Source organism: Montipora capricornis, chromosome 8 (assembly GCF_036669925.1).
Source record: "Montipora capricornis isolate CH-2021 chromosome 8, ASM3666992v2, whole genome shotgun sequence".
NCBI lineage: Eukaryota > Metazoa > Cnidaria > Anthozoa > Scleractinia > Acroporidae > Montipora > Montipora capricornis.
In genome coordinates this window covers 43,839,865-43,852,364 of record NC_090890.1, presented here as the reverse complement: position 1 = coordinate 43,852,364, position 12,500 = coordinate 43,839,865, and the positions used below count along the sequence as shown (strand labels likewise).

General features: G+C 41.5%; 1 protein-coding gene across 1 annotated transcript in view; it reads left to right on the top strand.

The window, feature by feature from the left end:
* Positions 1-12,500, top strand: part of LOC138014049 (polycystin-1-like protein 2) — a 14,128-nt gene that overhangs the window by 1,494 nt on the left and 134 nt on the right. Inside the window, 11 exon segments of the mRNA XM_068861078.1 lie at positions 537-707; positions 1,332-1,457; positions 3,671-3,844; positions 4,350-4,598; positions 5,202-5,474; positions 5,749-6,183; positions 6,866-7,102; positions 7,555-9,009; positions 9,432-9,600; positions 10,533-10,613; positions 10,616-12,500. The exon segment at positions 10,616-12,500 is cut by the window's right edge and continues 134 nt beyond it. Coding sequence (XP_068717179.1) covers positions 537-707; positions 1,332-1,457; positions 3,671-3,844; positions 4,350-4,598; positions 5,202-5,474; positions 5,749-6,183; positions 6,866-7,102; positions 7,555-9,009; positions 9,432-9,600; positions 10,533-10,613; positions 10,616-12,258 — 5,013 coding nt within the window. The 3' untranslated portion in view covers positions 12,259-12,500.

Here is a 12,500-nt window from a genome sequence, read left to right as displayed (position 1 = left end):
TCTGCATATTAATTCAGCCGCGTACAGACGTATTGCATTCTTAAACCATTGAGTCTTTGACGCCATTTTCTTCTCGATCCAGCTCCTTCAAGACTCAAAATTCAGTAATGGCGGTCCGTGAAATAGGAAAATTCTAGTGAAAATAAAGAGGCGACTTCTTTAAATCAAGGCTTAAAACTTGGGTCACTTACCGTTTTAGTTAACATATTTTTGAAATCTAAAGAAAAATAAATTGATTTTTTTGGTCATAGTAGCACTTTTAAGATCCGTTTCTGATTTCAGCAATGCCAAACGTGGAACAGCGTACCACATATGTTTTCCTGAAGCAGAGTTTTGCTTCTTATGCAGCTCACCCACCAGTGACGTTAATTGCATAAAATGTTTTTCAGTGCGTCATACAGCATGTGTGTGTCCCTGCGACACTCAGCTCATACGCAGTCTAATTCCGTTCCCTAGTTCTTCAAGCTTCATCCGTCAAACTGCCATGTATGTTAGTAATGAACTCACCTGTTGCTCGTCTTTTGTGTTTTTGTTAGGTTGAGCCCCCGCCTGCAGGAGAGGATCTCAGCGGTCTTGCTGTGGGTAACAACAGTAAGCTTAATCAGTTTGTGCAACTGGGTGACGTGAAGAAGGCCACTCAGCTCGCAAACGCCGTCCTGCAAACTGTGCAACAGTCGGAAACAATTCCAACTGAAGACAAGATTGAAGTACGTGAACAAAGTCAACAGTAAAACATTTATTAAAGCAAGAATCTACTATCTATTAAAAATTCGGATTGTTGTTTGGAATAATATTCCGGCGGTTTTGATTGGTTTAACGCGACTGCATTATAATCAACAACACCATGCCCAACACAATGCGTATCATGAATCGTCTTGTAGTGTTTTGGAAACAAAAGAAGATTAAAAGAAAGAGAAAAAAATTGAGGACGTTGGCCAAGATTTGCTGATTTCCCCCAAAAGTCTTTCAGGGGAGGGCGACAACGTTGGCATTTTGAATTTCAAGTTTTTGTGATTAGACCGTGCGCTGCCTATGCGGCCTATGCTGCCTAAAACGCGGCAACTGACTTCTAAACATCCCAATTCCAGAAAAGGTCGTCTTCCCAATTCGATGTAATCCTTTTTTTTCTCATATTGGAAATAAATTTAGCGAAGTTTCTCGGGCATTATCCTACTTGCATTGGTAAAATACGACATGATAAAAGCTAACCAAGAGAATATGAGATCGGGAAGCGAATCCCTGTGTCTTATCAAACACGCAGTCTCTTTTATGTATTGTAACAGATAGAACACATCCTTTGCGATCTCATTTTCTTATTTGTTTCTTTGCAGATTAAGTCTTCTATTGTAAAAGAGGTGTCTACTGTGGAAGTGGGTAATTTGCAGTCATTGACTCAAATCACATCTGTGATTGGCCGAGCAACCCTGGAACCCGAGCAAGTGACAGTAGAAACACAGGTAGGCACGTAATAGCCATGTTATAAACACGAGCTATCTACTATTATACTTCATTACTTTATCATGGATCGTTTCTGTTTGGACAAAACAAAATCCCGTTTGAAATTTGGAAAGGGAAATATGCATTATGGGATACTGTTTTAACCTTCTTGCCAGTGCCTTCATCCACCGGCGGAGAGTTTCCGAATTTCATAGAAATTACAACACAGTGCGACTAACGGATGCCATTACCTTCGCTTCTACGGTTGCAAAATATCTTCATGAAGTCTGTAATTGCTTTCTTCGGAGAACACCCAAATAAAAACAAGCTCAGGAGCTTTCGCTGCTATCAGCATGAAGGGGTTAATTGGTGAAACACGGCTTCTTATTTTCGCTTTTAGCCTCCTGATTCTTCAAAAGGTGATTAAGGACCACTGGAAGACCATATCTGACATCCCTGTTTTTTTATTTACTTTTTGGCTCGTGATCCGAACGGATAACGCGGTAAAAAGGGAAAAAGAACTGGGGAACAAAGACAAAAGATCTTAGCCGGGAACAAGGGGACATAAACCATTTTATGGATCAAGAAGCTGACAACAACTTTGGAAGCAATTTAGGGTACAAGGGAACACAAGCAAATTTAAGAGAACAAGGACCCCAAATTTCACCCACCCCCCCCCCCCTCCCTCCTCAAAAAAGTTTCAACTCTGTCGCAAATAATTGCGCGGACAAGTTTGATCATCATCATTTCTTTTTCCCTTTCCCTTTCCATGTCGCCAGCGTAACGCGTCCGAAACGCATCAGAAACTCATTCATCATGTTGGCTTCATGCCGCCTAACGATTGCTTGGGACTTGAGGCCACAATAAAAAGCATTAAAATATCTGTCCTTGGTTCCAGCATCGACAATCTCTTAATCGGGCAAAAAGAAATCTAAACCGAAAATGTATCGAGCGACAAACTATAAAAAACTCAGAGAAGCCAGCGAGTCGATTTCGTAATGGTCGGCTTCTTAAGACCGGTGCACACTTGTGTTTTCAGTGTTTTACGCATTAGAGTTGCAAAAAAGGCTTCAACAACTGTCGCACGGGAAAGAAAACCAACTAGTCGGTTCGTGCATTTAAGGCGAGTTTTTTTTTTATATAATGACAATTTTGGCCCATTTTCAAACAGAGAAAACAGGGGAGTTTGGCTCGTCTAGAACGTAATTAAAGTTAAGCCAAGCATGTTTCGCGTGAATCACGGTTGATGATTTCTCAGCTCTGAATGATGTAAAATGAAACGTGACAGGAACAAAGACAAAAATTGTGAAATTCCCTGTCATTACAATTTACAAAAGTGGTAAACATTGGTCGCAACGAGACGTCTGCCTCCAGTTCACAAGAGGCTTAATAAAACTGTGTTAAAAACGCTCATGACACAACATACGAACCGGCCACTAATGCGATAAGCACAAGCGTAAGCACAAGGATAAGTTTGCGCCGTTTACACAGTGAGACAAGCCGAAGAAAATTGAGCATACGTAAGCGTAGTAATAACGTCCGAAAAGATCTAGTAAGATTCAAGATGGTGTGCGAATCGTCGTGCTTGTGCAAACTGACGCCGGTTCCGACTTGTGAAATAAACACAACCGTATGATAAGCTTTCCTTTCTTGTGCTTTACGCTTACGCTTATTTCACGTTTATTTCAAGCCGGTTCCCGCACGTGTCTTTAACACTTATGCTTGTACTTGTGCTTATTGCACAAGTGGGAACCGGTCTTAAGCTGTCGCAAATCATGTCACAAATGAGATGTAGGATTTTCTATCAAACTATTCGGAGTGATCGGGTTTGTTCGGAAATCTACTGCCTGCAAACTGCTTGTACATTTGATGGACAGTTATTCCACTGGGTATTCGCACCTCCCAGCATTTTCCTGTAGATTTGCATTTGTAAGAAACTAACCGCAACCAATTGGAGCCTATTAAGAACCCACATGGGAGTTCAAGTGAGACAAAAGTAATTTATGCCAGAAAGCAAGTATATGTCCTACAAACAATAGCCATTCTGCGCCATGCCTCTCTGAGGACCTCCTCATTGCTGATTTTTAAAAAAAGCGTGATTGTACTCTGTAGATTTGCACCGCAAATAAGAATGAGTTTTGCTGGTAATAAAATATATTTATAATTTTCAAATTCTTCCTGTCCTTATTGATCACCCGCAATGAACTAAGCTAAAAACTAAATTAAATCTTAGGATCTTGCTTTGAAAACTCTGTCATCCTTGACATCCTTGTTACGAGACAAGACCAAAGAGGATTATGCCGCTGAATCAACTCTGGTTGAACGAGGAGGAGAGAACCTGGTGCTGAGCCTTGGCAATGTCCTCAATTCTGCTGCTCAAAAAGCCAGCGTGATTGGAAAGACAAAGGTAAATGAGCAATCGATGCTAGGTCAGTGTTTATTTAAGCAGCAAAAATTTTTGTGTGATTTTTTTCGTTTTTTTAATTGTGCATCAAAACCAAAAGAAAGTTCATTAATGATTCTGGCCAACTTCAACAAGGGCAATTCGCGATTCAAAGAACTAAAAGCGCGGAAAATGCATTCATTCTCGCTGCGCGGTCGTCCGATTTTGTTATCACTCGTATGATAACAGACCGAATTGGACTCCACTCAGTCCTATTACCATTACAAATTTGCTAATCATAGCGAGCGCACAATCTGAGAGACACCGTCCATAAAATATGTTACCCGGACCGTCAACATCAATTGCATCGTTACAGTCCCAAATCTTTGCTCTTAATATCGGGTGATGTATCAGCTCTCTCATTGGCTCGCTACCCCTGCCAAACACTGACTTAGACGCTGCTCAAAATACCAAACAATAGCAGGTTACGAGAGCTGCTACACTACTGTTAGTATCTGTTGTCTTTCAGAGCCAGAATGTAACTAAAGATATCGAAAGGCTTTTAGATGACGTAGGAACGACTCTTTTGTCCAGAATGGTTGTTGACCAGGAACCTCATCGGGTGAAAACCAGCTCATTGAGCATGATGCTTAATAGAAACAGTCCGGGCTCACTACAGAAGACCAAGGAGTTCATCCAAGGCGGCGTAGGATTTAGGCTTCCGTTTACAGCCATCACTGATGACAAAGCCAAAAACACTAAATTTGTGGACTCTGTGGTGAGCTCCTTGTATAGTAATCTCTTTCTGGATTTAAGAAAAAAGTACTGAATTCTTGCATATCAGTCAACTTGTCTTGGTGTATACAACCGGGCCGACTTGCGTCGCTAGTTTATGACTCACGCGTACAGTATTCTGCTTGGCGAAAGGGATTGAAAAGCAAGGAATCTGGACCCACCAGAAGAAGGGACGGGAAACACGTAGCCCACGCGCATGTTAATACATTGGTGCGATGAAGGGAGGTTGTCACCATAAAAATGTCCTTAATTGTTAACCTGCAATTCCTTGTGTTATCTGCTTCATTTCCACTCATAGGTCTCTGTTTGAGCCTAGCTTATTTATCAAATACAGTTAAGCAAGGCAGCCTGAAGCACCTAAATACCTTTATTTAACCCGGAATAATTGCCCCAACAAGTTGTGAATCCTCTCTCTCCAACTTGTATTGAAAGCTCACTTTCAAAATATAATGTCAAGTTTTTCGCTAGATTGCTAAGCCGCTTGGACATTATTTTGTCACAAACAAAATTTTGCCTGATCAAACACCAAATAATGCACGAAATCGATTCATAAAAGCCAAGTGAAAATATGTTATTTTGCCAATAGGTGACAACGAGCGCTTTCAATCCATTTACTTCGGACCCTAGTTCAGCTTTGGTCAAATCTCATGTTTTGAGGCTAGTCCTTAAAGATGATAATGGCAACATTTTAAAGGTCGAAAACAGCAAAGAAGATGTGGAGCTGAATATTAGACTAAACCCGATACAAGAGCCAAATGAACCGAAAGAACCATTCTTTGCTAAACCTAGCGAGAAAGGAAAGATGAACTACCATAAGATTGATTTGCCCTACGCTGATGGCAATGCTGTAAGACTCAGGGTGAGTAATGATTTTTTGTGTGGCCGAGAAATCACTTTAAAAACGAATTAGAGAACTGGTTTTGAATTCTGTCAGTTTCGTGGTACATCATTGCTAATTTCCTGGATCTGTGGACCTTTCTGGAGTTAGATATAAGATGTTTCTGTGCGTTTTTGTTTCATTGCAAAGTGCCATCATTCGTATTTATTTGCAACCAGTGTATCCTAAAATAAGAACCACTTGCCTTAACTTGGTCAGTCAACTATGTTTTGACAAATTTGACTTTGCTTTTTAGATACAGCCCACAGGATCTGTTGTGTTCGATGTATTCGTGAGTTATGATCAGCGGCCAACCGTCACAAAATACGACGCGAAAAGAAAACTCCCGGATGAGGCGTGCCGCTTAATTTCTCAGGAACACTGCAACGACACAGCATACGACTTCCTCCTGGTTGATTCGGTGCTAAGAAAACCGGGATCTTACTTTATTGGGATTCTGTATGAACAGAGTCAGCAAAAACCCGGAAGACGCAAACGACGGTCTTGCTTCGGGAAGGGCCGGCAAAAGAGGTCGTGTGTGGAATTTAAGGACCCTCCACAACCAGAAAACATCACGGTGATACCGGTTTACAACCCTAAAACAGACGCTAATTATTCGATGAATGTCAAACAGGAGGAATGTTTGTTTTGGGACAGCGTAAAGGAACAGTGGTTGTCTCGTGGCTGCAAGGTAAGCTCCCCTCGTTCTAATAATGGATGGATTGGATTGGATTGGATTTAGATTTATATTCTCTACATAGCATATGCAGTCTCCTGGCGGTTTACAATTCTTTCTCTGGGATGAGATCTGACGTCAGCCTTAAAAGGAGCCCCTGGCATCCCCTGTCAGTCCATATTTGATCTCACCCACCCAACCCACGCATAATGTTAGAGTATGAAAGACCACAACACCGGGGGGCTCCCCCTGGAGTCTCCCCCGAATGTCCTCCTCGAATGTCTGGCTGAGGGAGATTTTCAGACACAGGAAAAAGCAAGAGTCGTGAGGAAAAATAGGACTGCCCTGCTAGCCGAAAACCGTCTCTGAGTACAACAATGCTCGCTGGTAACATTGACTGTTTTTTGGTTTTCTTTCTTTTCTCTTGCCTACACAAGCATTATACCACAAGACACCGGAAACTGTTCCATTCTCTAGTGCTTATGCAGGCCTCATTACATCGTAAAATTAAACCGCGAGGACGCAAGCTCGCCAGCCGCCAATTTACACGAAAGGGTTAATCAGACCTTATGCAGACAAGCTCAGCCGAGGTGCATTATCGCGGTGCCGGTCTTGTTTGCATTTGTGCAATGTTGCATGCCCTCTCTAACAATGCTACTTTAAGTAGCACTAACCTAAAAAGTGGTTCTCTTTTAAGGTCGGATTGAATTCCACTTCAACCTCTCTGCAATGCCTGTGTAACCACCTGACCTCATTTGGCGGAGGAGTCCTGGTTATGCCCAATAAGCTTGATTTCGATGTGGTCTTTACGGAACTAACGCGGATTCATGAGACAGGAAATGTTGCTGTTCTCTGCACGATTATTGCTGCACTGTTGGTGTATTTCCTGGTTTGTATATTTGCAAGAAAAGCTGATAAAAAAGATCGAGCCCAGGTGAGAATAAGTTTGGCTTTCTTTCGAATTGTAGGGAGCGTTATCACTCACGTGACCAGCAGCCATATTGGATTACTGAAACAAAAGAAAGTATTTGCATACAGTTAGAGTTCAATTCCTTGAGAATTAGTTTTGCACACCATCATGGTCGCCATTTCTTTGTTTTGGAACACCAACATGGCCGCCGTGACGTCATGTGAAAACGCTTTATGTATTTTGTTGAGGAGTTTTGTCAATTGTCAAGCCCTCCATACTTTCTACACGTCCTCCCGAGAGCTAAGATGAATACACATTACAACAGTCCTACCTGAAATATGCTACGACAACAAAAGACTACATGCCCAGAGGGCAAACATGCGTCACATACCTTTTGGAGAATATTTACATTCTATGTCACTTACAGTTTAGACTACATTACAGTAAAGTATTTTTTTTTTATTTCGTGTATACAGACTGGCCTCCCTGTGCACCTGAACTCTTCAATTGAAGAAGGCTTTCAGTACGAACTAACCATTGTTACTGGAGTTTGGAAGAATTCTGGGACGGATGCTAACGTTGCCATGGTCATTCATGGAAGCGAGGCAGACAGCCAATGCATATTATTAAACAGGAACATGATCGAGTCAAGAAGAGTCCTGGCACGAGGGAACGAAGACCTGTTCGTGATTCATTTGTCAGTTTCTTTGGGTGAAATTCAATTTGTTCATATTTGGCACGACAACTCAGGAAGACACCCCTCTTGGTTTTTCAGCCACATGTTAATAAAAGATGTCCAAACGGGAAGAACTTTGACCTTCCCCGGCAACACGTGGTTTGCCTTGGAAAAAGGAGATGGCAAAATCGACAGACTTTTAACTCCGATCTCCCTTGAGGAGGAGAAGTCTTTCAAGTATTCGTTAAACTCGCGAAGCTCTTCGAGTTTCACCGAAGGCCACATGTGGTTGTCTGTACTTACCAAGCCCCCGAAGAGTAAATTCACGCGCGTTCAAAGGACCACTTGTTGTTTGTGCTTGCTGATGTCTGCCATGTTGGTCAATGCGTTGTTTTATCGGACTGACGACGTAGCTGACCCTACAATACAGATTGGTCCTTTAAATTTCAGCTGGAGACAGGTTGTGGTAGGATTGGAGAGCGCATTGATAGTAACTCCGGTGAACTTGTTGATAGTGGCCATTTTCAAAAACAGCGCTAAAAATCGTTCTAATAAAATAACGCCATCCGCTCTAAAGAACAAATCTGCATCGGTTCATAGCAGGATTCAGGCTTTTTCATGTTGGGGTGAAGCAAAGGAAAGAGAGCGAGAAAAAGAGGAAACCGAAAGTAATTTGTTCGATCATGCAACGCTTTCAGGAAGAACATTACAAAGAATCAGATCCGTACCTAAACAAGACTTTCTCTTTCCTTATTATTTTATATACATCGCTTGGTTCCTGAGTTTTGTCACTGTAATTTCATCTGCGATGTTTACGTTTTTCTTCAGCTTACAATGGGGTAAGGATATTTCCAACGAATGGCTTTCGTCAATGCTCGTATCGTTTACGGAAGACTTGTTTGTTATACAGCCAGTTAAAATAGTCATCATTGTGCTTATAACTGCATATTTCTTTGGTTCTAAATCCGATGTGAAAGAAAGAGGTGATCAAGTCAAATCTGAGCATGCGTCATCTACTAATGCGACGACGGATTCGGCTTTACCAAGCATCGAAATAAAGACTCTTCCTGAAGACGAGATTGAATTAGCGAGGGAGTACCGATTGAAGGAGGCAAAAATGGTTTCGTTTGCCAAAGAATTGTTCCTTTATATGCTGTTTTTAACCTTATTGACGGTTGTGTGCTATGGCAACCGAAGCTATTATGGATATTTAATCACAAGGAACCTCGAGGATACATTCAATGAATTTCCTCGGGTGAGTAGGTATTCAGTAACGTAAACGAAAACACTTATGGGCAACTGATACCTTTCAGTTGCAATCCAGCTGAGCCAACGGCCGGTGAACATACTCTACCACTTCAAAGGCGCTGTTACACTGAGCAGTTTTTCATGCTTACAACTAATACTTGTATCGCAACTCCGTTAAGAGACAAGTTGTTCGAGATATGTGAGTGTAACACTGTGGAAAAGCCGAAGTGGGTCCGGGACAAGTTGAAAAAACCGTCACAGAACGTAGATTCGAGTTTATTTTGTATGTAATAAATTCGTTATTTCGCTCACTACTAGGTTACCTTATCGTTCCGCCCAGGCCCTGACATAGATTTCACACTCGGCCCCGATCGTAAGAGCATGCCTGGAAACAAAGCTTCACCTTTAATTCTTGATTTTGTTGTGTAGGCTAAAGATCCCCGATTTTATTGGAAATGGCTTAAAGGTCAGTTTGTGGACGGGATTTACGCTAACGAGTGGTACAACGGCAAGAAAGTCACCAAACAAGAGTACATCAATAACACGAACTCCATTCTACTGGGAATGCCCCGACTCAGACAACTAAGGGTAAAGAAAGGTAGGAAATTTTCTCGCAGTTTGTTAATTTTTTTGACCCACCCTCACTTTAAAGGGGCTAGGTCACGCTATTTTAGGTAATTTTGTTTAATTTTGTTAATTATGAGCTCTAAACGTCAAATTGGCAGAACAAGAGTCTTTCATTTGCAAAATCACAGCCACATAACAACTGAGAATAATTTTCCAGCTTTGTAAATGACATTTTGATATAGACTGATATAAATTTGAAAAAAGGTAGGCCGACGTTTTTCAAATTTACCCAAATTCAATCCATTTCAATCCTCTCCAGTTTTGTCCATTTATGTCCCTTCTTGGCTTCCCTGTGTTTTGCTAGAGTTTTTCTATAGTTTTGAACAGTTATTTTGATATTTTAGTTAATTCTATGACCATTCGATCAGTGCTGAAATTGCCTAAAATTACGTGACCTAGCCCCTTTAAGAACCCACACAGTGAAAAGGCTATCTACGGCCCCGCGCGCGCTTTCATTGTAGACTATTGGGAAAATCCCCGTACGAGGGCCGTACGCATTAGCGCGAGCAGGGCCGGAAAATGCCGTACGGCCCTACTACTGAGGAACACGTACTGCCTGCAGGGGATTTCGTCGCTTTTAAACATCCAAGTTATTTACAGCCAGAAAAGCAAATGCAAGCAACATTAAGATAAATTTTCTGTCCAAATTTTTGTTTATTTTGTCCTAACTTCATCGTATGAGTGCTCATAAATAGTGTAAAGAGCCCATATGATAAAATGCTTATTGACTGAGTTAAGGCCGGGCCGGACAGGAAATTATTTGGCCCTCGGTTATGGTGCACTGACCTCGCTGCGCTTGGTCCGTATGCCATGACCCCGGGCCAAATATTTTCCTGTCCGGCCCGACCTAAACTCAGTCAGTAAGATTTAATAGACTTGCAAAACTCTTTCTCTCTGTTTTAGATTCGTGCACTGTTCCAGAGTTGGCCCGAGATTCAGTTAAACATTGCAACGATTACTATAGTTTAGGTGAGGAAGACAAAACCGGTATCACTTACCAGGATGGAAGCCTTTCGAAGGCTCCAAAGATTGGGCCAACTTCTCTGGCCTCTGCCCAGCCCCATGGAATTATGTGCTTCAGGATCAACTGCACAATTCCCCAAGTTGGGGATTCTTTGACGTTTACAGTGGAGGGGGCTTTGTTGCTGATCTAGGATACAATAGATCCACAGCTGCCAAGGTGATTGATAATTTGCATGAATACAGTTGGATAGATCGACAAACTCGAGCTGTTGTGCTGGAATTCGTTATCTACAATCCAAATACGGGCTATTTAAGCATCTCTACTTTCTACTACGAAATTCTACCATTTGGTTATGGTCATCCCTTTGTCATTATCGACACGTTTCCACTGACAAGCACGCAAACTGGATTTTACCAATTTTACTTGATTTGCCAGCTTTTGTTCATCATATTGGCTCTTTTGTTTGTGATTCGTGAGGTGTACAACATCTACAAAATGAGATGCAGCTATTTTAGAGACGCCTGGAATTGGGTGGAACTCCTGCAGATATTGTTTTCATTTTTGGTTGTGGTGTTCTTCGTTATCAAGTCAAAACTCGTTCTAAACAGCGCTTTAAAAGTTAGAGAAAACCCCTTTGTTCCAGTCAGCTTTAGAGACGCTGTTGTTTGGAATTACGCGGAGAATCTGGTGCTGGCAATTGCTGTTTTCATTGTAACTATAAAGATGTTACGTATGATTCGTTTTAATCCCCACATAAGTATTCTGATGTCATCATTTCGCGAATCCAGAGGATTACTGCTATCGTACTCTGTTATTTTCATCATCATTTTCATGGCTTATGCTCAATTTGCAGTCCTAATGCTAGGTACCAGTATCTATGATTATTCCTCGTTTCCAAATGCCCTGATTTCAGAATTATTGTTGAGCCTTGGAGAAGAAATTGGTTTGACCAACCTGTTGCGAGTCAACCGAGTCTTAGGTCCATTGTTCGGATTCTCTTTCGTCCTTCTTAACGCTTTCATCTTCGTCAACTTTTTCGTTGCAATATTGAATGATTCACACGCAGAAGTGAAACACAACACGGACAAGCAGTCAAAGGAATTCGAAATGGCGGATTTTATTCTAGATAGACTAAAAGAATTTGTGGGTTTCGGCAAAACTCAACACGACGAAAGTTCAAGTGAATCTGAAGAGAACAGAGTAGAAAAAGAAAATAAGGAAATGCACAACACGTCTTTCTCAACAATAGCATTTCAATCACACAGACTTCGCCGAAGGGCAAGGAATTTTCAGTTGCGAAATGCCAAAAAGTTGCGGGAAACTACAAGAAAGGAAAAGAAAGAACGTAGAGATCAATTAAAACAGGAAAACGCCGAAAGCAACACAGCTGAGGAATCAACTGTTGAGGGAAATAAACAACACTTGAAATCTACTGTGGAAGTAATCAACGCTTTAGATCGCTTACATCGAACATGTGCTCTTAAAGAAATAGATTCATTGACAAGTAAAGTAGCTAAAGACGATGAAAGACAAGATATCGAAATTTTGTCGTTAATACGACTTCTAAGAAGCAATCGCTTTGAAGAAGAAAAGGAAGAAAAAGAAGATATAGAAGATGCAACATCCGAAACAGAAGCCGCATTGAATGATAATGAACTAGTTTGATACATAACTTCGCCAAACACGTCACCCGCTTTAAGCACAAGAGCAAGCGCTAATAGTTCGAGATAACCATGGAAGGCTTGAACGATGAAACAGTGAGGCTTCTTAAAGGACTGACCGCTGGCCGTCAGTTACCGGAACACTTGACAGGAAAACAAGTCCAAGAGAATCTCCGCGCAGGACTGCGAAAGAAAAGCAACATAATTCGTCCGAAATGGCGACTGTAATATTCCTTCGCTTCATTT